Source organism: Ictalurus punctatus, chromosome 11 (assembly GCF_001660625.3).
Source record: "Ictalurus punctatus breed USDA103 chromosome 11, Coco_2.0, whole genome shotgun sequence".
NCBI lineage: Eukaryota > Metazoa > Chordata > Actinopteri > Siluriformes > Ictaluridae > Ictalurus > Ictalurus punctatus.
This window is the reverse complement of record NC_030426.2, coordinates 3,187,035-3,211,272: the sequence shown is the minus strand read 5'-3', so window position 1 is coordinate 3,211,272 and position 24,238 is coordinate 3,187,035. Positions and strand designations below refer to the sequence as shown.

At 37.5% G+C, this 24,238-nt stretch overlaps 1 protein-coding gene across 1 annotated transcript in view; it reads right to left on the bottom strand.

Annotated features, from left to right (window-relative positions):
• The window catches only part of cntn3b (contactin 3b), an 89,637-nt gene extending 66,879 nt beyond the window's left edge, over nucleotides 1-22,758 (bottom strand). The window contains exons 1-3 of the mRNA XM_053683725.1: nucleotides 22,028-22,758; nucleotides 8,869-9,006; nucleotides 4,586-4,721 (exon numbers count right to left, since the gene is read on the bottom strand). Of these exons, the coding sequence (XP_053539700.1) occupies nucleotides 4,586-4,721; nucleotides 8,869-8,923 (191 nt within the window). The 5' untranslated portion in view covers nucleotides 8,924-9,006; nucleotides 22,028-22,758. The remainder of the gene's footprint in view (nucleotides 1-4,585; nucleotides 4,722-8,868; nucleotides 9,007-22,027) is intronic.
• Nucleotides 22,759-24,238: the final 1,480 nt, after the last annotated feature.

Genomic DNA, 24,238 nt, shown 5'->3' with positions numbered 1-24,238 from the left:
TTCCTCAATGATTTAGAGGCATAGTTGTGCTGCTCAGGAACTGTTCAGAAGGTGCTGGCCTTGAAGTCTTTAATAGGGAAAGGGGGGGGGGGGGGGGATTTTGTTATAGAGCAGCTCTGGGGTGTGTCTTTTTATGTCTATCTTTTTTTTTCACATGAGAATCTGTTTATGAAATATATACACTATAGTAGTTTGTATTTCAGATATGTGTATCAGAAATACTGCCCATAGCTGATCATCATCATTATCACTGTTGTTATTCATACAGCATTATTTCAATGTCCAAAACCTGTTATAATTAATAAATAAATACATAAATAAATAAATCCCACAGATAATACCGACATGCTGTACAATACAAGTAGAATTATCTTTAAACTAAAATGTTTGGTGGCAGGAACTAAAGACAAACATAAACCAGAAAGCACCAAATGCAGGAAACGAAAAGGAGAGAGCATTGCTAACGAGCACTGGCACAAGCACACCTCTGACTCTTTGTGTGTTATTTCTGAATTTTTAACAACTGAGTGATCAGCCCACTTTCTAATGATTTACTTATCCATAAACCTGCTTTCAAGTTACAAAAGGTCCAGATGCAATTTCTCTGGTTCTAAGACTAACTATACAGCTGGAATTGTATATTAATTAATAGGCGAAGTTAACACTCTGAAGTCAACATAAAACATAAAATATAAACATAAACAGAACAAGCTTAAATTATGTTGCCGTAAAATGCTATTCTATTTTATCTTGTAAACAGCTCCTATTTTCTTCGTGCTTTTATTAGCTTATTGCCCCACGCAGCCCAGTGATGAAGGCTCTCCTGTTTTACACCTCTTTGACTCAGGAGGATTGTGAGGATAAGGGACTCTGCAGCACCTGGCTTAGTCACCATGAACTCTGGCTGACCTTCAAAGCTGCATAACGCACAGTATTCACCTTACAGCCCACGAATCTCCATCTAACACCATCTGCCTGCAAGACCTCCATTCATTGTTCATGAATGGATCAAATGAACAGTTTTCAACTCATAATCAATTAAGAATCAGTTATGGTGCCAATGTACAGCTGCTGCAGGCAACATCAAATCCTTTTCAAATTATGTCTACAACATGCTGAACAAACATGCATTCAATTTGCCCAAAAGTGCTATATGAAGGCCTCATACGTCACAATTTTGTCTCAAAGCCAGCTCTAAGTTCCAAGTTTATTGAGTTTCTAGAGTCTTTCTAGATTTGTGAGTCATGCCAAAAAGCTCCACTCTGACTCAACACTATGTTTGCAGCTCTGTAGAAAAGTGAGACAGAGGGGAAAAAAAACCCTTCTGGCATGGTGCTATTCTCTGAGTTGATGCCAGCTTCACTGGAATAGGAGAAGGCTTCAAACCTCTAAAAGGAAAAGTCACATAAGCTTCTTCTATTTTTTCCCTAGCTGCTGTTGGATCAGAGATTTCCTTGACTCAACATTAGCTCCCCCTCTGTTCCATCAATACTGCCACACATTAGCGAGACTGATGATGACTTCACCTGTTGGATGCACGCTGTTCAGTTTCAACGTAGATGAATGATGTTTTGACGTTCAGAACAGCAGATCTTGTAAAAACCGATCAGTACCTAATTGCAGAAGACTTTATAAGAACTCCAGATGTTAGATTTGAGCATCTGGGTATGTGCTGAATGAAGTGTCTTTGTCAGAGCCGGGATGGTAATGCAGGTGTATGACTCGTTCGTTTAAATCAAACACTTACTTTGCCGACTTCAGAGTAATCCATGTCTTGACACATTCACCTTTGCTCTTTCCCTCCACTCTGAAATGAATCATGACTTAAAGACCTCAAGGTTTATAGTAGGAAAGAGCTGACACTAGTGTAACATTTCCAGCTTTTTTTAGTTAATTTATAACAATTATTTAAATTATAGACATTATACTTTTATACAGAGATCATCATACATATCCATATTTATCCATATCGTCAGTGAGTGCTGTACAATTTCATCCATCCAACCATCCATCCATTTTCTGTACCACTCATCCTACACAGAGTCATGGGGAGACTGGAGCCTATCCTCGAGGCGCAAGGCAGGGGACACCTTGGGTAGGGTGCCAATCCATCACAGGGCACAATCACACACCCACACTCAGACACTACAGACAATTTGGAAATGACAATTAGCCTACAGCGCATGTCTTTGGAGTGGGTGAGGAAACCAGAGTTCCCAGAGGAAACCCGTGAAGCACGGGGAGAACGTACATAATCCACGCACCTATGGCGGTGGTCGGAATCAAACCTCCAACCCTGGAGGTGTGAGGAAAACGTGCTAAACACTAAGCCAGCATTCCCCCAAGTGTACAATTTCACTGAAACAAGGAGTCACAAGCTACTGTACTGTATGAGCGAAATGGCACAACACTGCATAAAAGTGTGAGGATCAATTATAACACCACTCAAAAATGCTGTAAACATACATGTATGTCAGGGGGAAAAAACAATGTTAAAATGTCATACATTTATTACTACATGTAATATACCTTTGAGAGTAGCTGTTCCACCTAATCTGTTCGCACACTTCTGATGATGCTCCCACTCAGTAAAAATAAAATAAAATCCATGCAGAATGGTGACACAAAAATGTTAGTTAATTAGAGTACAGTAATTGGCATATAATTGCAGTCCAGTTCAGTCCAGGCACAGGTAAACTTGACCCTCATAACAGCATTGTGTTTTTCTTTCTTTCTTTTTTTTGAAAGCCCAAACAGGAATGCACACCAAAAGAGAAACAGTCCTGCTGCCACCCAAATTCAGTCCTATCAACAAATAATGCTAGTTAGCTACATTAGCTGTCAGCGTAGCAAGTCATGTTAATTGTTCAACACCTCTGACAATCACAATTTTCAATGCTGCTGAGAACTGTCTTCCCAGGCTAGCTGGCTAATGCTAACCAGGCAGGGAAGAGCAGGCACAATCTGTTCAGCTCAAGGGACATTTCTGTTCAAATGGCAGAAAGGTCTGCCAAATAGAAATAGTTTTGCTCAGCAAGAAAAAAATAGAGGGAACACATATAAACACAGCTGTAGCAGATGACTTTCTCTGTTCGGCGTTATGACGTTTAACGTCCCCGACAAACTCTGTAGTTCAATTTAGCCACTTGTTAGCAACTGCCTTTTTCAAGACATGTAAAAGCTTTACAAAATCACAAGTGGTGTATTACTGATGGATTTTATGTAACAGAATAAAACGTGAAAATATCGTGAGCTTGTGTTAACCACAGACCTTATTTCAAGCATTTAACCAAAAACCCATTCAAAAAAATCCATTGACTTTGATACGATGGAACCGGAAGTGTAAAAATGCTAACTAATTTCTGGGTTTTAGTACTCTATTAGGGCTAAGTAATTACAGTAGATCACCGGATGCCCATTATATACATGCGGAGAAGCTAACACAGCAATCGGCAATTTAACCATGTTGCAGATAGGGAAAGCAAGTGTGCCTGCTATCCCATAGAATCTTAGAATTTTAGTACATGCAATAGCTAACATTGTTCACATTGCAGACTATGGTGCAACATGACCAGGTTTGTTCCTGAGTCTGCAAAAGTCTGTTCCTTTTGCTGAATTGGCAGAAGCAACTGCATCCTATTCAGTCGCCGTGTTTACAAGAAGTTCATGAATAAATCAAAGGATTTCTAATTAAAGTGCATAATCTAAGTAATTCTGTCTGTTTGAAGAGTAGCAGACAGCTTTTGCACTTGTTTTCCTTTGTTTCATGTGGTGCTGGGTGTGTAACTGATTAGCTCCTAACACTCCTCATCTCACACAACAAATATAATGATACCCCCTGCTGTTGACCTAGCATTGTGTTCTCCAATGAATAAAGACAAATACGTCTATTTAACAAAATATCACTTGCAAGGTTATTGTCCCTTTCCTGTGCCCATCCCCCAAGCACTTACTTGAGGATTTGCATGATGCTGACCCAAGCTCGGAAACACAATCTGCCATGCAGCCAGTCCCGGCTGCTATTTTCAGTCCAGATATCAGTCCAGAGACTAAGCGGGACAGTATCTTGGAAATCTTGAGCACAAATTAGTCATTTACATTCCTTTCTGATTCCAAAGCAATTTTTTTCTGTCCTACTGCAATGTAATTGTGTACAGTATTACTCTCATGGAAATGCTAGTAAATCAAGCTTGTTGCTTGCTAATATATGAAGCTCCTGCTGAGGTTTGCACATGCCAAGAAAATAACAAGTCTCTAGCTGTAATGGTGTTTCTGGGTTTAAGTAACCTGTGTAGTACCAAGGTTCAGCCATTTAGTGTACAAGGTTGATGATGATGACCTTGACATCCAGTGCAGCATAGAAGAGTTTGCAAAGTTTGGGCCATGAGATAGCGCTTGTCCATACAGTGGGTTACTGTATTTCTGTTGAGACAAACAAACTGCCTCTTCCTCTCCAAAATCAATAGCAATCAGCTCTATTAGTCTCCCATTCAATCCCCCCATGGAAAGCGTTGCCAATTTGCCAATACCATCAGTGTGACAGGATCATAGAAGCAGTGCACAGTGTGCTAGAGAAAACTATTACCTGTACTGTGGAAGAGGAATGCCTGAGGCCTCACATGCTAGGATAGCCTCCTGCTTTGGAGAGTAGATAGGGAGAATCAGGTCACTGGGCTCTGTTCTCCACCTTGGACCATGAAACAGCGCATCTTCTGCATAAGCTGGTGAGAAGAGAAGAAAAAATCAGAGCATCAGTGATAGCTTTACCTCAAAAACACTGCTTAATATTTTTAAGAGTTTTATGTAAGTTTTATGCTACATTTTTTATGTAACACTGCTGAGATCAAATTCTAACTTGCTAACCTTAATAGTATGACTTTAATACTGTAAATTATTTTGTGTGTGGTGATACAGAGGTGTCTCAGGTTTGCCAGAAAAGTACTAGAAAAAGATTTACAATAAACATTGCTAAACATATTTACAGTGAAATACTGTAATATCTTACATAGTACAAAATACAAAATCCAGTACATTTGCTCATTAGGCTGATGCTTTTTGACATACAATGCAGAATACAACTGAGGTTAAGGGTCTTGATCATAGACCCAGCCATGGCAGTTTGGTGCTGGGGTTTGAGCTTAAATAAGTTACATTGATTCAACAGCTTCTACCACTTAATTCACTAAATGATTGCATTGACTCAGTGCAAGTTAGTTAAGCTAGTTATGGTGGTTCAGTGGCTTTGAGTTATAGCGCAGAAGGTTGTCTGTTCAAATCCCAGCACTGCCAAGCTGCCATGGTTGTGTCCTTGAGTAAGACCCTTAACCTTCAGCACAGTTGTATCCTGCATTGTATGTCACATTTCTTTAAAAGTATCAGTGAAATGAGCAAATGTATTGGATTATGTGTTGTTTAATACTATGTAAGATATTAAGGTACTTTACTCTAAACATGTTCACAATTTTTACAGTACTTTATTGGCAACCCTGTTGCCGGTAAATTACTGTAAAATATACAGTCAAAACTGTTGTGCACACACTTACTATAATTGGGCTATGCATTAATTCCTCTATTCTCTGATTAAGGAAGAAATAACAGTTATTTTGATTACTGTACAGTATATACAGCACTAAAAGGCATCTGTCCATAACACAAATTATGTATACATTATTTTTATATATAGAGAAAGTTACAATTTACTATTAAACAGTTCATTCAAAACTCCATTCAGCACAGCTCCCTGGCAGTTCTGTATAATTTGAATCTACTTGAGTTAGAGGCTTTTTCCTCCACCTATATACAGTGAGGGGAAATAAGTATTCAGACACTTTGTTTTTGTTATTCAATATACCTACTATGCATATATCCACTTCAAATTTACAGACATAATGTATTTGGTTGGGAATCTTTCACATAGCAAGTAGCAATAATGATGAAGGTGAAGGAGCTCCCTGAAGTTCTCCAGGGAAAACATTAAATGACACTCAAATAAAAAAAAAGCTACAGAGCCATAGCAAAGACCTTAAACAACTCTTTCATTATAATTGGTTGGATAATATGCAAATAGAAAGTTCAGGGAGACACAACTAATCATGCAACTAATTTACAGCAGTCACTTAAAAAGAGTTGCAGGTTGACCTGAAAGCAGCAGGAACAACAGTTACACACAGAACAATAAGCAATGAACTGCACCACAATCATCTCCATCCCTACAGCCCACGCAAAACTCTGCTGCTAAAAAAGAAGCACAGACATATGTGTCTAAAAGCATTTATACAAATCAGAACTCTGTTGGAACAATATACTCTGGTCAGATAGAACAAACTACTCTGGTCCAAAATAGAAATCTTTGGCAAATTCAGATCAATTTAGCATCATTATATAAAGCTTATTTTCTGTCAACGGTACCAAGGCATTACACATCATCAAACAAACCAAAAATTGAGTGAAGTAGTGGGACATATTAGAGGAGAATTTATTCTCATTAACCAATAAACTGAATCCTGGGAGAAGATGTATCACCATGACAACGACTCAAAACATAGACCCAAAATAATTCAAGAAGGCCTTTCATGGCCTAGCCAGTCTCCTGACTTGAATCCCACTGAAAATTTATGGATGATTTTGAAATTGCAGCTTGTCAGAGGGACACATGAAAGATTAGTGAATTGAAGACAATTTGTCAAGAGAAATGGGTCAGAATTTAAACCATAATGCTGCAAAAAGCTTATTACTTCTTACTGTGGACATCTCCAAGCTGTAATTGCATCAAACAGCTTTTGCAATAAAGTACTAATTTTGGTGTCTGAATACTTTTTTCTATCAATTTTGTATTTTAAACATATTTTTATGCTCATGAACGAATACCTTTTTGTTCATATTTATGCGCACAAAGTCCAAAGATATTATGTGAAGTTGCCACATGCACTGGAAGCATATTAAAGAACAAAAAGAAAAAGTGTCCGAATACTTATTTCTTCTCACTGTAGATAATAGTTTAGTGCATATAGTCCCAGTTTTCAGAAGCCAGAAATGAATTTACCTCCAATTAAAAGTTGGGAAGAATCATAGCGCAATACAAAGAATTAACAAGAGCAAGAGCTGTTGTTAAAGAAACAGCTTCATGTAATATCAGATGTGCCAGAAGGGTATTGACCTAACTGGAAGCAAACAATAAAAATAAATAAACCTGCGTAAATCTCTTTGCCTATTTAGTTAGGTAAATTATGGCTCTTTAATTAAGCAGAAACTACATGGGTCACTGGACAAATGACCTTCCCTAAAGTAGTTTATTCTTCACATGTGTTTGTCTCAGTTCTGCAGTATCCCTGCCCAGGAACACACAGCTACATTAAGACCTGAGCTGTTTTGTAAATTTATCAGTTAAATTACAGACAAATGAAAATCTTTACAATTCAGTTCAATAGTGGACTTGCGTAAGGAGAAGTAAAGTGAAATTATTCATTCATTCATGGATTTAGATCATAGGGAACACTGGGCAGGAGAAGGGACTCCAGTCCAGATTATGCACACACTCATTTACACCTAAGGGGCAATTTAGCATAGTCAATCCACCAAAATTAGGAATTTAAAAGAAATTCACGCAGACAAAGGGAAGAAAATGAAAAACTAGGATAACTCAAACTCAGGATGGAATTGTGAGCTGTGAGGTGACAGATCCTTCCATTACAGTACCATGTTGCCCGGCTAAAATGATTGCTCTGAATGAAAGAAAAGGTTAGTTAATAGTCTTAAGCAAATTTTAAGTTGAAAGTCCTTCAATTAAGAGTTATTCTGTGTACTATAAATGTAAAGTCTGTAAGAGTTGCTTAGCATGTCAAGTAGTGCTACACAGATCATCTTCAGCAGAGCTCAGAGGCATGACATGCTCTGACAGGATTTTGTTACTGAAATCTCTTCTTTCATCAGACTTGTCAAGCCCCATCTGTGAGTCATGTCTGCCTCTGCACTACCTGGCTGAAGTGATTTAATTTTCTGACACTTTCTTATTTTTTTTCCTACTAAAGTGAACAGGTATTGTTTGAAGGGGTTTGCACTCGGTTACCATAAACGTTTAATTCAATTCACATTAAATTTGACCTTTGCTTTAAAGCATTAAGCTCAGATGCAAAAAATACAAAATAAATAAATAAAAGAGAGAAAATGAAATTCACTGGAAGTCCCAGGAGTGCAGAGGGTAGTACAGAGATAGTGCTTTCTGAGGAGATATGGACACAGTTCCATCCAAAGGTTCCAGATAATCATCTCTGACAAGCACATAACCATTGATAGGACTCAAGATCCAGTGAAAACCTGCGAGCCTGAATGGCCTCTGAATAATTATCTGAAGGGCAATGCTTAAAATAAAAAAAAAATAATAAATGGATCATTCAGAAAGCTCCCCATCTTGCACTAGTGTTAAGTGCTCTAGCTTAGGTAGCAAGCATGCATGTGTCCTGGGTATGTGGCTTTGTTATGGCATAATTCTCAAATAAGTCAGTAAAACTCCATACATATGCGACAAGTCATGATAACTGGTGTCAGCCACCTCATTTCATTCAGAATGTTCTTGAGAGCTTTATCTGAAAGCTACATATACCTGAAGAGAATATTTTCTGAAACCATATTCCGCTGTAGAGGTAAATTGAGTCATGGCACCACTACATCTTAATCCCATTCAATGTATCTTCAAACACAACCTGGTTATCTTCAAACACAAGTAGACAGGTTTAGATTGTATTTCAGATTTCTCTACAATTACAGTAAACAGACTTACATGACACAACATGAACACTGAATCTAAAATGAATATGGAAAACAAGAGAAGAAATGGAGGTTTGGAATAAAATGACGCATGAGACATTTTACCTGCAAGGCAGTCAGTGACTGATAGCAGCACTATCCATTTCCATAGTAACGTCATCTTCAGTTGCCAAGGGCAAATATGAATCTCATCCAACTGCTTGTGAATGGTATAGTTTTCCCTCTTAAATCAAGATGTATAATCTGTGGGAAAAGTAATTAAAGAAATAATGAAAATGAGACATTTTGGGCCAAATGTGACAGGCTTTTTTTTTTTTTTTAAACTTTGGGTTACAGACACATTAATGATTACAGTTTTGTTGCAGTGATCACCTTCAATCTAGAAATAAATGTGGCTAAAAGCATCCATTCATCCATCCATTTTCTGTATCACTTATCCTTACTAGGTTACGGAACCTGGAGCTTATTCCAGGAGGCATGGGGAACAAAAAACATCAACAAGCTAAATAATCAACAAGCCTCTCTTTTCACTGAATAAGTGCTTTAAATATTTAAAAAGGTTTTACACGTGTCTGATCTGGTTCAACAGCATGTAAGTAGATGGACTCAGAAAGTGATGTGTAATTATGGCATTTGTATTGTGAACCACTCATAAGTGTTCTTTAAAATGCTCCAGCGGAAGCATTTAACCTTTGGTTCATAGAAAACATATCCTGTACAGTTCAGCTCAATTTAAACTATGTGCAGCTTGTTAAGCTGAAAAAAGATTAAACATCAGCTTGCCTCATTGCTATAATAACTCATTAACCCCAAAAACTATTTTCCCTTTACATATAAATAGGAACTGTCAGCCCCTATACGGACACTTTTCCACTGGCTCTCAGAGATGTACATAAATATATGCTAATTATAGTACCCTTTTCACCCTATTTTTTTCTCAGAGAGCTTCCAGGAAGCCTGCTGAAGTATGTTAGGCATTTTGAAAGACTGGAAGCATGCCAAGCCTGAGATTGAGCCGGAATCGCAAATCCTGCCGTACGGAAGACAGCTGCTAAAAATGCTCTCGATAATAAGCTCTCAATAAATAAACACATTATTATGGCCACCATGCCCTAGATTGCTAAATGTTGTATGGTAGAATTATGTTTAGAGTAACTTTAGCATTGGAATTACGGTGGCCCATGAGTGCAAAACACATCAACAAACTGAAAATGTAATAGCAAATCAGAGAACACAACACCAAAACAGAAAAACACAACAACAAATCAGAAAACACACCAATATTAACTACAGTATATAACTATATTAACTATATGCAGTATACACTAATACTAACTAATATCAACCAATATTAACTGTAACTACAGTATATATGTGATTGGTTACGGTGACTCTGAAATAAAAAAGAAATATGAGCCTAAATAGATCTATTTATGCTTTTATTTGTGCTTATTTTTATTTTTATTTATCAAGGGCATTCATATGAAATTATATTAGCTATGCTGTTAACACTGTATGTCAGTAATATGCAACTCAGTGTCCCGCAAAAATTAAAAAATTAAAAATAAAAATTCAGTGTGTCCAAATTGTTGTCCAAAATGCAATGTATGCACCTCCTATAATTTTGGGCACAAGCATATGTTGCATAGCAATGTTGCAGAGCTTTCACTCAAATGACGTATGTATCTTTGTATTAAATCATTTTTGCTAGACTAACTAGATAAAAGATGTTCTGCACCACTGTATATTCTTTTCTAGGCTCACTAAAGTGATTACAGTGTAAGAAAAGATCAGGATGCATCACTTGATTTTGGATGAGGAGTTATAACAGCACCAAGAGCTGATATAATAAAGACATCATACAACCTTAGGAATGCATCACAGATTTTTGGGTCTTTTTAAAGCATAAAGACTGACTAGGAAGGGCACAGAACATTGTTATTGCTTGCCAATAATGACCACATTTCTGGTGTTATAATCTGGAGAAAACATTAAAACTTTTGATTCCATTCAGTCTTTCAGACAAGCACACCTTTCCTTGACATGAGATGGATAGTTCCATTGTGTTTAAAATTGTCACATCTTACACATAACTACATGTGCACACACTCTGTTCTTTGGCTCTGATTCAAACAAAGGCCTCTCTTGTCTTCAACTAGCTGTGCCTCCTAACCTCATGAATAAAGATGAAGAGAAGGCATGATCTGCTGTCAGTGGATAGTTTGGCATACACTTTGCAGACCTTGTGAGCTCCTGATGTAATTGTCTCTGGGAGGATTTGGCTGGTGTCTTAAGGTTTGGAGACATATTTTTCCACTGGATTAACTCTCATACTGGATTACTTTCTCAACAGTGAGGGCAAAGTGAATTAGCAGAGTCATTCAACTGCTGTTGCTAACTACATTTACATATTTAGCCTAATAATCACTCAACAATCCACCTAGTAAAAATAAAAATTTTATGTATGCACCACAGTTGGAGTAAAAATCCAAAACAGCAGATCTTGTGGGGTGTTCCCAGTATGCAGTGGTTAGTACCTATGAAAAGTGGTGGAAGGAAAGACAACCAGTGGATCGGTGACAGGTTCATGAGTGCCCAAGGCTCACTGATGCGTGTGGGTAGTGAAGGTTAGCCCGTCTGGTCTGATCCCACAGAAGAGCCACTATAGCACAAATTGCTGAAAAGTTCATGCTGGCACACAGTACATAGCAGCTTGCTGCGTATGGGCCTGAGTAGCTGCAGACCAGTCAGCGTGCCCATGTTGACCCCTGTCAACCGCCGAAAGAGCCTACAATAGGCATGTGAGCATCAGAACTGGACCATAAAGAAATGGAAAATGGTTTCCTGGTCTGATGAATAACATTTTCTTTTGCATCATGTGGATGGCTAGATGCGTGTGCATCGTATACCTGGGGAAAAGAGGGCCCCAGGATGCACTATGGGAAAAAGGCAAGCCGGTGGAGGCTGTGTGATGCTAGGAAACTTTGGGCCCTGGCATTCATGTGGATGTTACTTTGACACAAACCATCTACCATAACATTGTTGCAGCCCAAATATACTCCTAGGCAATGGTATTCCCTAAAGGCAGTGGTCTCTTTCAGCAGGATAATACATCATGCCACACTGCAAAAATTGTTTATAAATTGTTTGAGAAACATGACAAAGAGTTCAAGGTGTTGCCTTTGCCTGAAAATTTCCCAGATTTCTATCAGATCGAGCATCTGTGGGATGTGCTGGATGATGGACAAACAGTCTGATCTGCGGCTAACGTCTCGTGCCAAATACCACAGCACACCTTCAGAGGGCTTGTGGAATCCATGCCTTGATGGGTCAGAGCTGTTTTGGCGACACAAGGAGAACCTACACAATATTAGGTAGGTGGTTTGAATGTTATGGCTGATCGGTGTAAAAGAATTGTGAGTTTGGATGGGCCTGATGGCATCTGGGGGCGTCAAACTAATATTTTGAGGCAGATGCAGGGTGCAAACTGACCTCAATAAAGTTGGCTCAGTGTTGAATATTTACCAGACATTCACTGAGGATGCAGAACTTATGTAATGGATGTTATGGATTGCAGCACACAGTAAAAAAAAAAAAAAAAAAAGACGGGGGGGGTGTTTAATAAAATCTTGTATTTCTTGTGCAGTCAGTTTCAAATAATGGCTTTTAATGTTAGCAATACAGCAAAGGATAATATGTGTACTTTGTATTATTTTTTAACAACTAGTGCATTCTTTTTTTCTGGAATGTTGGGCAAATCTGAAATGTTTTTTTTTTCATATGTGAACTTTAATGCAGTCACAAACACACTCTCAAGGAATGTTTAATAATCAGACTTAGATGATGTTTTGCAGAGAAGCAAATAATTTAAAACTCATTATAAAACACAAGCAGGGTGATTAGAAAGCAGAATGACACTACTGGACTACATTAAACATGTATACAGTCTGAAATTGTCTATAGAGTTTACATTGTAGCATACATGTAAATATTTCATTCAGAATCTGCAGATTCAGATTGGAAACAATCTTTGCATGTAAACATAGCCACATGTTGTTGATACGAAATTTACTGATTAGTAATTTTGTAGAGTATGGTGAGTCCCTGTGATTTTGGCAAGGATAGCTTATTCTGACAGTATGAACTGTAGACAGGCTTGCTCATCCTAATTGGTTCATACACTTTGTCAGAACAACGGCTACCCGTGACACTTTTTCTTCCATCTTTTCTTCATCTGAAATTCAACAATAGAAATATCGGTAACACTTTCTATGAAGCCAGTGCTTATAATGAATTATAGCCCCATTGATAATTATTTATAAGCAGGTATTATTGCTTTATAAACACATTTATAAAGACACACAAAGACCTATACATCGTTATAATAACAGTTATAGCTATATTTATATTATTGTTATAATTAATCATAAATGATACACTTGCTTTTTCAATGCCCATGCTCATAATGCATTATACACCAATTTATAAGTATTAATTAGTCAGTCTTATGGTTCCATTAATGTATTCATAAAAATGCAGCCCGCATTTTTATAATGTTATTATAGTGTAGTTATAATGACTTACTAGTAATACAGATTTATTTCTATGTCCAAAAAGTGAATTATTTTATATTGTTGTTGATAGTTGTGTTGTTCTGCCTTATAAATACTTGTTGTATTATATTATAATACATACTATTACATTATGTTATAATACAATTACTAACCTTAAAAAATGCATCATTGCTGGCTTTAAGTAAAGTGAAAGCATAGGATGCAGTTTCCATAATATAAATGTTAAGAAATCATGAAGATGTGCTTATTATGCACATCTTCATGTAAATGTAACTACTGAACAATAATGGTTTTAATAATGTAATGAAAAAAAAAATAATGTTACTTACTAGCAAAACATTGTAACATTAATTTTTTGAAGTACAATGTCAAATCGGAAGATGCATTTCCATACTTATGGCTGAGGAGCGTTTAACAAGTCAAACTTTCTAGTCAAACAAATACTTATAATACAAATACAAGCAAACAAATTCCTGACATCAAGAAATGCCTGAGATGAATATTAAGAACAAGTGGCTAACACACTGTGTCTCAGAAGGTGCTGGCTGTTGGCCAAAATTCTCCATCAATTTTCATCTGGGAGATTGTCTCTTTGATGGCACTGCTGATTGCAGCAGGACATCTATCAGTAAATGAGGAGAGCTTCTCCACACACTCATTCCACGGAGTGATCATGTCAAAAACCTCGGGAGCAGCTCGTTTCAGTTCATTAATATGATTTGTTGCTTTAATGTGTTTTTTCATTATCTTATTAAAAAATTATTGTTCAGTAGTAACATTGTGTGTGCAGTGTCACGATGGCCGCTCACAATAGGATAAGCATGCGTATTTTTGTCACCCACCGCAAATATGGGCAGGAACAGGATATGACATCATCCATCAAAACCAGGCAGACTCTCCTTTTAAGTTGTTTTTATAATCTTTCAAAGCTGTGTTGTAAAGTACAAGATAGCGCAATACCGCTGAAATTAGTGCTTCCATTTTTTTTTATTTGTTTACTAAAAAGGTCATGCAGTGATATCGTGATCATCTATTGGCCACACATCTTCACGTGATACGATTACGCAGGTCAGAGTTCACCAAATTTGAACTTTCATCACGTAGCTTGCGTTCCGGTCTGCCGTTTTCGGATGCGTTTGCGCGCTGAAGCCTAGTGTGACTGCCCCATGAATCTGTGAGGAATTGGAGGGTTTTTTGGAGGAAGACAGTGTGGATTGAGTCAAGGAGCATTCCAGCATGGAGTGGACACGGTTCTTGAAACGTACGTAAATTATGTTGCTTTCTATTTTTATTTGTTGCTTGTAGTGTGGAAATGTCTTTTTTGCAGGTAGTATGTGAATTCATTTTTGCATGTAGAATTAAACTATATTTTTCCACATGCACCATGGCAGTAAATTTTCCACATGTAGCATGGCACTGCATTTTTTATAACAATAAACAACAGCAAATGCACCAGCATGGGTTCTTTGATAACTAACTAGAAATATAGTATTATTATTGTCATTATATAAATATAAAAGTCAATTTAGCATTTACTATAGGTGCTTTTGCATACTTATTGTACTTTGTATTCATGATTTGTTACAGCGAAGAAGAAAATGCTCCTGATCCTCCTCACACTCCTTCTGAGTCCTTCTCCCCCAACACCCACATGGAGGTTTCCACTGCAAAACTGACAGCTCCATCTACCCCCCCCCCCAGAGAAGTCACAGAAAAGGGGTCACTCATGTGTCACTCATTTGAGCCATTTGGAGGCCAGTGCTCCTGCACCTACAACACAACCTGAACAGGACAGGTGGCACAATATTAATGAGGATGATGTGCCTCCCATACAATATCACTTTTCTCCTGCCCACAGTCCTGGGGCACAGCTTGATAGCCAGCAGCAGTACATTTCTCTAGAGCTGTTCTAGTTTTTTTTTGGTAAAGCCACAGTCTCTGCAACAACACAAATCTGTATGCAGAGTACAAGGAGAAGGGTATGTAGACACTGTGGAGTCTTGTAACTAGCCTGAAGATATGCAAATTCCAGGGCCTAGTCGTTTATTGTGGCCTAATAAAGCCTTCAAGAGTTTGAGATTTGTGGAGAAAGAGTAACCTACATCATTTTCCATGCCCAACCTCTGCCCTGGCATTCTACAGATTTGAACCAATATTCTGGTTCCTGTGCAAGCGCAATAGCAAAGATGGATGCAGAATGACCGGCTAAAAGGCACCACTGGCTATGATTGGCTCTTTTATGTGAAACCCACCAGGAAGCAGCTCTTATTGACATGCAGGGTATACTACCAGCCTCACCAAAACTTGGCCATCGATGAAAGTATGGTAGCCACAAGGTCTAGAATTGTGGTTTTGGGAGTGATGAAGCCATAAGTTTAGTGTGTCTGAGCCAGTGCCGCCACAGCTGTCAGTGATGTGTCACAGGTGGCAGAGAAGAGGCCATGCTATCCAGTGACAATTGTAAACACCTCAACCTCTGCTAAGAGAGATGCAGCCTCAGCTGGGATAAAACACTGTGTACTGCCTTCAAAGGAAGAAGTACAGCAAGACTATTTACAAATGCAGGTCTTGTGATGTGTTCCTGTGTATTATATTGGACCATCTTTGTTTCACTGAGTTGGGATGCTGTCAAGGACAGCCAAACTCAATGATGCGCACTAGACCTTGACTCTTAATTTTTTTTTAAATTCAGGTTTTTTGCACTTTTGTTCATGTTTAACATGTACTAGTTTATATTTTGCACTTTTATATTTGTTGTAAATAGTTATTTTTGCCTCCTAAAATCCAATCCCACGTCCATGTCATAGGAGGTGGAAACAGCCTTTATTACATATGTGACAGTGCTAACAGGGCTCTGGTGCTGATTTCAGTAAAGGTTAAATGAGTAAAGGTTAAAAAAATTTATTTGGGAAATTGCATATTTTGCAGCTAAGAGTTTCATGCTTTGAATTTTGTACCATTTGGATAAATGTTCTATTTGTGTAATAAGTTCATGTTCATGATTTCTTAACATTTGCATTATGGAAACTGCATCACATGCTTTCACTTTACTTAAAGCCATCAATGATGCATTTATAAAGGTTAGTAATTGTAGTATAACTCACAATAAGTATTTATAAGGCAACACAATAATATAAAATAATTCACTAATTGGACATAGAAATAGATCTGTATTAATAATCAGGCTGCATAAAAATGCAGGCTGCATTTTTATGAATACATTAATCGAGTCATAAGATGGACTAATTAATACTTATAAATTGGTGTATAATGCATTCTGAGTATGGGCACTGAAAAAGCAAGTGTATCACTTATAAGTAATTATAACAATAATATAAATATAGCTATAACTGTTATTATAACAAAGTATAGATCTTTATGTTTCTTTATAAATGTGTTTATAGAGCAGTAATACTCGCTTCTAAATCGTTATAAATGGGACTATAATTCATTATAAGCATGGGCTTCATAGAAAGTGTTACCGATTTTTCTCATTCTCTAAATGTTTTAGCCCTAATTCTAAGAGTGAATTTTGAAACAAGGACAGTGTTGATAATGACCTGTCAGGAAGGCAAACTAGAGAGTCCCATTCTGAATGTTTATGAGTAAAAAGTCACAAACTGTGCACTGTAATTACAAATAAATCTCTCATGTCTTCATACGAACAGTGTGCTATTATTGGACATTGAGAAGCAGAACGATATGCTCAATATTGCACTTCCAAACATAATCAGGCGGTCTGGCTTCACCTCTGTAACAGTCTTATGTAATGAACCTTTCCGGAGTAAATCAGAGGACTTGTGGCACATACTTGGCCAACAGTCACTTATCTAATGAAGAAAAAAAAATAAACAATCATTTGACATAACAAGTTGTATGTATATTGCCTGCACCATCTCCTTTTTAAAATACACTGAAGCATAAATGTGCTACATTATATCAGTGAAGCATTATCATACAAAGATGTGTTCAAGCTCAGCCAACATCTGATGCAGGAATTTATATGCTTGTCATTTGATTTTGCAGTTAATAGAGCAGATGCTTTTGGATGAGTATTATTGGCCAGAAACAGAAAAGCTTATCTACAACATTCACTCAAACCTATAGGCATCAGGCAAAGATGAATGATACAAGAATCTATTCCATATTTTGCAGTTTACAACTTCAATTTAATGCTGTATGCTGAAATATATGGCTTGTCAGATTGGTCTGTGTAAATGCTCTTATACATCATATGAACTCATTTGCCTCAAAATTTTAAAAATAAATAAATAAATAAGGTGTACATAAATTGCTTGGTATTTAATGGTTAGAAATGTACAAGAAAAGCCCATTACACAGTGTGTAGTGGAATTATTGTGCTCAGAATGGATTTTTGTGTTCGCGTCAGCCGCGTTGTTGTGTAATGCAGCGAGGCAGCACTGAAATCGTTTCAGTAATTGCTCGTCTATCATGATGTGCGTTGACCATGGCATCTCCAGACTGGAGGGTATATCAAGCAAGAAAAAGAAAACATAATCAGAACGGTGTAGCATGCATATCACAGAAAAAAAAATATATAGTAGTGTCCTATAATGTTGTCAATTCCAGTCTATCAGTCAAAGGTGGTGTAGCTCAAGCAGTAAAGTGAGAATGGGCATGTTTGTAATCTTTTAGCAGAACAGTGTTAATGAACTGCCTGCATTCATTCATCTTCAGTAAGCGCTTTATACTAGTGTGGTTCGCGGTCAATCCGAATCCTATCCTGAACACTGGGCGCGAGGCAGGAATACATTCTGTATGGGATGCCATTCCATTGCAAGGTAGCACACACACACACACAGAATTTAGCATAACCAGTTCTAATGCACATACTTTAAATTCCAAAATATTAATAAATAACATATTCACTGATTTTTTATTTATTTATTTTTTTTGCATATTTTTACCATGGGAGTATTCATTGTAGGATATTTGTCTTTTTCACTGATAAAACTCTGTAGCAGAAGGATATTTGCCTTTTTTCTGATTTCATTTTCATTTATTATATGTAAGGCGTGCATGCTAGCACACAAAGCACCACTCTGAGTCAATTTTTTATTCATTTTGCAATTGATATGCCTTAATGAAAGTACGAATCATGTGCCCTTAATCAAATCTCAGGAAAGGTGTACAATGCAAGCACACAAAACATACAACATTATCCCACAATACGGCAGCATTACCAAATGGAAACCTGAGCATCACTGGCATTCATTTAATGGAGTTTCTTTCTCAATACTGCATTAGGTATAGCTGCACCCTCCGGTAATGGGCGTGTCATGAGAATAACTGTGTCGGGAAGCAATAGGGAAAAATGTATCACTTAATCATCTCATATTATGTTGTAATGGATGTGTAAAAATTATTCAATTGTTTAATGCAAGGCAAAACAGTAATTTGGACCCCCTGACTGGTTAATGTGCTGGGGCTCGCAAACAAAAATTGCATTATTTTTGTATAAGGCATGTGGATTTGAAAAGGCAAAAAAGCATGCACACATTTTGCAAATGTAAATAAACAAATGACTTAATGAGAATAGGAAACATGTCTCCTTAATCAAATCTCAGTTTAATGCTCGATACACACTTAGCAGGTACAAAAGATTTGAAAAGACTTTCAGATAATCATCTGACTGGAAAATTATAAATGACTATTTATTTACACCCTTAACTGAGATAAAAGTCTAAAGCCACAACAGATTGCATTGGCTTTGCCAAGAGCCTCAGATAAAATGGACAATCAATATGCACTCTATTGTAAAACTATCTCTTCACAGTGCACCCAAAAACAAGTAGTTTATGACAAGAGTTTCATATAAAAGTAAGTATATATTCAAAATGCATTCCTCGTGTAATACAACCCCCTTATCAGATTATATGTTTTATATAATATATAGCACCTAACAAACGCTTAGGGAAAGAAAAGCGGAGTGGAGAGTGATCGAAATTCCAGGGGGCCCTTATTAGTGCAGATAAAATGTAAGGGTGAATCCCGAGGATAAGTGGCAGGGCCAGGGGAGTAAGTGCACTTACAGAGAGGGGAGGCAGCGGCCAGTGAGCCATTCCACAAGCCCATCATCACTCTGCCCTATTTCCCCCAGTCCATCAAACAGGCCTTGTCCCTTAAGCTCCAACCATCACCAAGGGAATTACAGAGAGACAGAAAGAGAGAGAGAGAGAGAGAGAGAGAGAGAGAGAGAGAGAGAGAGAGAGAGAGAGATGATTTTGCAAACAGCTATAACTTGACCTATCTTTGATTTTGCCAATGAATTGTAAATAATAACTGTATACAATTTGGCTTTAATTGTTATTATCATAGGAAATATCAATAGTTCTTAGTAGTGGACCTAGAAATAGTGTAGAAGCTTGAATGTTAAATACTCAAGATATTGAACATTTACGTTCTTTGCTTCACAATTCTAAAACCTTCTGTTTATTTCCAATTTTAAGTATATATTTTTTTAATATCAGATTTTCAATGTGGTCTAAAACTTTTAGTCCCTACTGTATTTATATATATATATATATGTATATATAAATTTGAGCGGAATGTAAATAAATCAATCAATCAATAAATAAAAAAAAATTCAAAGAGAGAACATGAGTAAAATGACTGCTGAGAGAAAATGAAATTGACATCTAGTTTAATAATTCATAAATTCACATAATCAAACATTTTATTATAAGTATAAATATAGCTCTCATGTTCATTCTAATATAGCAGCAGAGATGAGATACAGAGGATTTAACAGTCTCAGAAGATGAGAGTTCAGCACTGTTCTGGCATGTTTAAACAGAATTCTGCATACTGCTCTTCCCGAATGTTCTCACCTCTAATTTGGCTGTACTTGTTAGCTACAAAATGAGATAAGCCAAGCATTCCAGATGCAACTATAAATAAACATGAATATGAGGAAACTGGTCCCTTCTGAAAATTGTATGATGGGAGAAGATATGTGTATAGAACTCAACATTTCAACACTATCTATCCCTGCTCTTTATCTCTATCTGTCTTTATCTCTCTATCACTTTCTATATCTCTTTTCACTCAAGTTTCCATCATCTGATCTCTCATTCTCTCTCTCTTTTTGTCCTCCTTCATTTTCTATATCCATCTCACTCACCTTGTTGCACCTCCCTTTTGTTAAGACCCTCTCTTTCTCTCCTTATTTTTATATTTCACTCACTTTCTTCTTTTTGGCCTCCCTCTATCTCTCTTTCAGGTCAGTTCAGACACATCAAGAAAGTGATAGCAATATTGATTTCTCTGCATGAAGATTTGAAGCAGATTAAGCAAACCAAGGGTCAGGGCCATCTTCAAGAAGGGTCGCAAACCACACCGGTCAGCAACCGTAACTCAACCACAGCCATTATGTGTTGTATATCATATGATGGGCATCACACAGATGTGGACAAAATGCCATTTTCACAATAAGGGATTGATATCACACTATTTATGTTTGCTAGATGTCCAGAAAAACAGTAGCACCGTATTGCAGCAAACATACGCTATGCAAACATACGCTATGATGGCTATGCTTTTAGTATTTCAATTTAACATCTAAAAAGTGAAAATTAAGATATTTCGAAGCAAATTTTGTTTTAGTGTCACTTATCAGCTTGTTATTACTGCATGAAACAATGGGCTTGGTTAGCATCATAAAAATGCTGATGATATCCACAGTATCTCAAAAAGTGCCTTGTGTACTATTTTAATAGCATCAGTACTGCCATATATTACCTATATGACATTTTAAACTTGGTTGCATAAATGTTTTTTTTTTGTCCCTTCCTTTCTTTATTCCTTTCTTGATTCTTTACTCATTTCCATGCCTTTCCTCTTTACCTCACCGGGCTCTCCCTACAGTAGGCGATATCTCCTGAGGCTATTCGCTTTTGCTATTTTTCTCCTCCCTCAGTTCCACTGATCCTAGCAGTACTGCTAGGGATCATTACAGCCCAGGTATGATAGTACGACTGATCAATCAGATCCGTGGAGGATCCAAAAGTTTCCGAGGTGACGAGCATTCTCATCCCCTATTGGTTTGTGACCCGAGCTGAGAGTGAGAGTGCACGTGGGCACATTGGGCGGCATTTGGAGTTCAACACGCAGATGACCACACTGAACCATCAGCATCCTGCTTCCACAACATTTTTAATTCACTCGTTCATGCATGCTTTCATAATGAGAACATATCAAACAGCAGGCATTAGTGTCTTAAAATCTCAATACTGAATTAACTCTTTCGAGGCAGAATTATGTTGATTATGAACGTCCATGTGTGTCCAGCTGTGTAGGTGTTCCTTCAGCCCTGATCATTATGTAGTGAGAATGTGAGATGCTGGTCCTTGTACTTTTCTAAAGGATGCTGAGGAAACACTGATTAGCACTAAAGGTAGACACTGGAACTTGTATTCATTGGTCCAAAAGGTCACAAATACCAAGTGATTCAGTTCAATATATCGTATGGATCGTATTAGTATTAATCAGGTTTGTTAACAGGAAAGTCCTGATTAGTAGCCCATGGCATGATTATTGACTTAAGGATGGCTGATAAAAGCAGCCTACAGTATATGTAATGCATGACTGACAAGATGGTGCGCATGCATTATTCTAACCCGACATTAAATAATGAATACCAATAATCAAACCAAGTTTAAAATACGTACCAGCTAAACGTGTGGGGTGTTTTTTTCTTCCTCCATCAATTTCTGAGAATGCGTTATTGCTTGGTATTCCGCTGCACGTATGGGACGGAACCCGCATGGAGAGCGCCTCTGAACACCATTCCTCTCAGCTCGTGCTTTCAGCTGGAGAAATTAGGCTTTGTATACAAAATAACAGCAACAAAAACCTCAGATTTCCAGAAACACGCGCGCGCACACACACACACACACACACACACACACAGGGTGCACGCGCGCACACACCTTCGTAAAGCTAGAAAACGCTATTAATTCCGTGTCACGGAGATAACGCTCTCTCGCGCTCTGCCCTCCGCAATGAGTCCACCAACTGCGTGCTGCGCGCTCTCGCTCTCTCTCTCTCTCTGCGTGTGTGTGAGGGGAAAGTGTGACGAAAAGCGGAGAAGGCAGAGGATAAATGAAGAAGAGAGAATAACAGTAAAGAGACTGTTACTGTCAGTGCTGTGCAAAAGAGCACCAGCAAATATAGACGTAAATAACCTACCTAATGGCCGCTGGAGGAATTAAAAAGGTGGAAAAAATTTTTTTATTCTTATCTGCGCCAATAGTCTATTCTCTACGATTGCCCATAGGTGTACAATAAAACTATGGGCTACAAAACATGAACCCCTAATACGATAGCATTATCGAAATCAAACAGAGCAACTGAGCACCACTGCCTTCTTCTTTTATAACTGAGTTTCCTTCCCAGTGCTGCATTAGGTATCTACAGCTGCACCTCCGGTAATGGGCGTGTCATGAGATCAACCGTGTCGGGAAGCAGAAAGGAAAAAATATATATATTGGTTAATATCATCTTCTCGCATTTTAATTGGTGTTGACAGGTTAATGTTCCATTAAATGTTTCTTTCTCTTGTGCTATTTTTGTTCCCTCAGTCACCCTTGGTCTCACAGCGTTTAGTATCATCTTCAACCTAAAAACTAATCCTCTGTCCAAATGAGATGTAAGTATAAAAGTTGCACTGACTGAACACTTTATTGGGTGCATACAGTCCTCTGAAATTATTGGAACTGCAAGCCCAGTTCTTTTGTTTTTGCTATACATTGACACAAAACCCACTGCAAACACAACAAAGGACTTCATAATGAAGGGAACAAAAAGTGGAAGGTTTTAGACTGGCCAAGTCAATCTCTAGACCTTAACCCAATTGAGCGTTAACCCATTAACCCTCCTGAAGACGAGATTGAAGAGAGAAACCCCCAAAACAAACACCAACTGAAAGAAGCTGTGGTAAAAGCCTGGGAAAGCATCACAAAAGAGGAAAAATGCAACAGTTTGATGATGTCAGTGGGTCAACTGGCTTGATGTAGTTATTGCAAGCAAGGGATATGGAAACAAATGTGTTATTTATTTTCGTTTACTTTAAGACTGTAGGTTCCAGTACTTTTGCTCACCTAAAAAATTGAGTGGTCCACCACCAAAGTTGCCGTGTTCAAAATTGTTTAACATATCTAGTTGTAAATATCAGGAAATTAAAGCTGAATTTCGGATCCATCTTTTAATCTCAAACTCAAATGTCTTCAATGTATAGCAAAAACAAAATAAGTGGCTTTGCCGTTCCAATACTGTCAGAGGGGACTGTATGTGACTTATTGTGTGAGGTATTTATTTTCATTATTCATTCATCTTCAGTAAGCACTTTATCCTGGTCAGGGTCAGGATGGAAAGCTGGGCGTGAGGAGAGAATACACTCTGACTGGGATGCCATGCACACATGCACACACATTCATACACTCTTTCACACCTAGGTGCAATTTAAAATGAAAAACAATGAGTTATAAATGTCACAATCATTTGAAAGAAAAAAGCTAAACACTTCGTTGGGATCAACAATATGTAATTAAGGCATATTGGGACATCAGGTAAACTGAGACAGTTAAACTTAGCAGTATTTGTTTTCTGTATACAGAGGTATTTTCTTGGTGTAGTGTCTTCACACAATTTCAGAAATTATGTGAGAAACTATTTATTTAACATATAACTGTTGGTATTTTCCCCCCAAAATAATATAGTTTGATATTAAGAAAACATAACTAGATTTTACCAAAATTACATGTACATTATTTTAGTTAAGTTAATATCTAACCTTGCCTTGGCTTGCTGCCTGCAAAAATCACTTTAGGAAATAAGCTTGTTTAAGAACCAGAATCAGCCTGCCTAAAGATGTCCAAGTG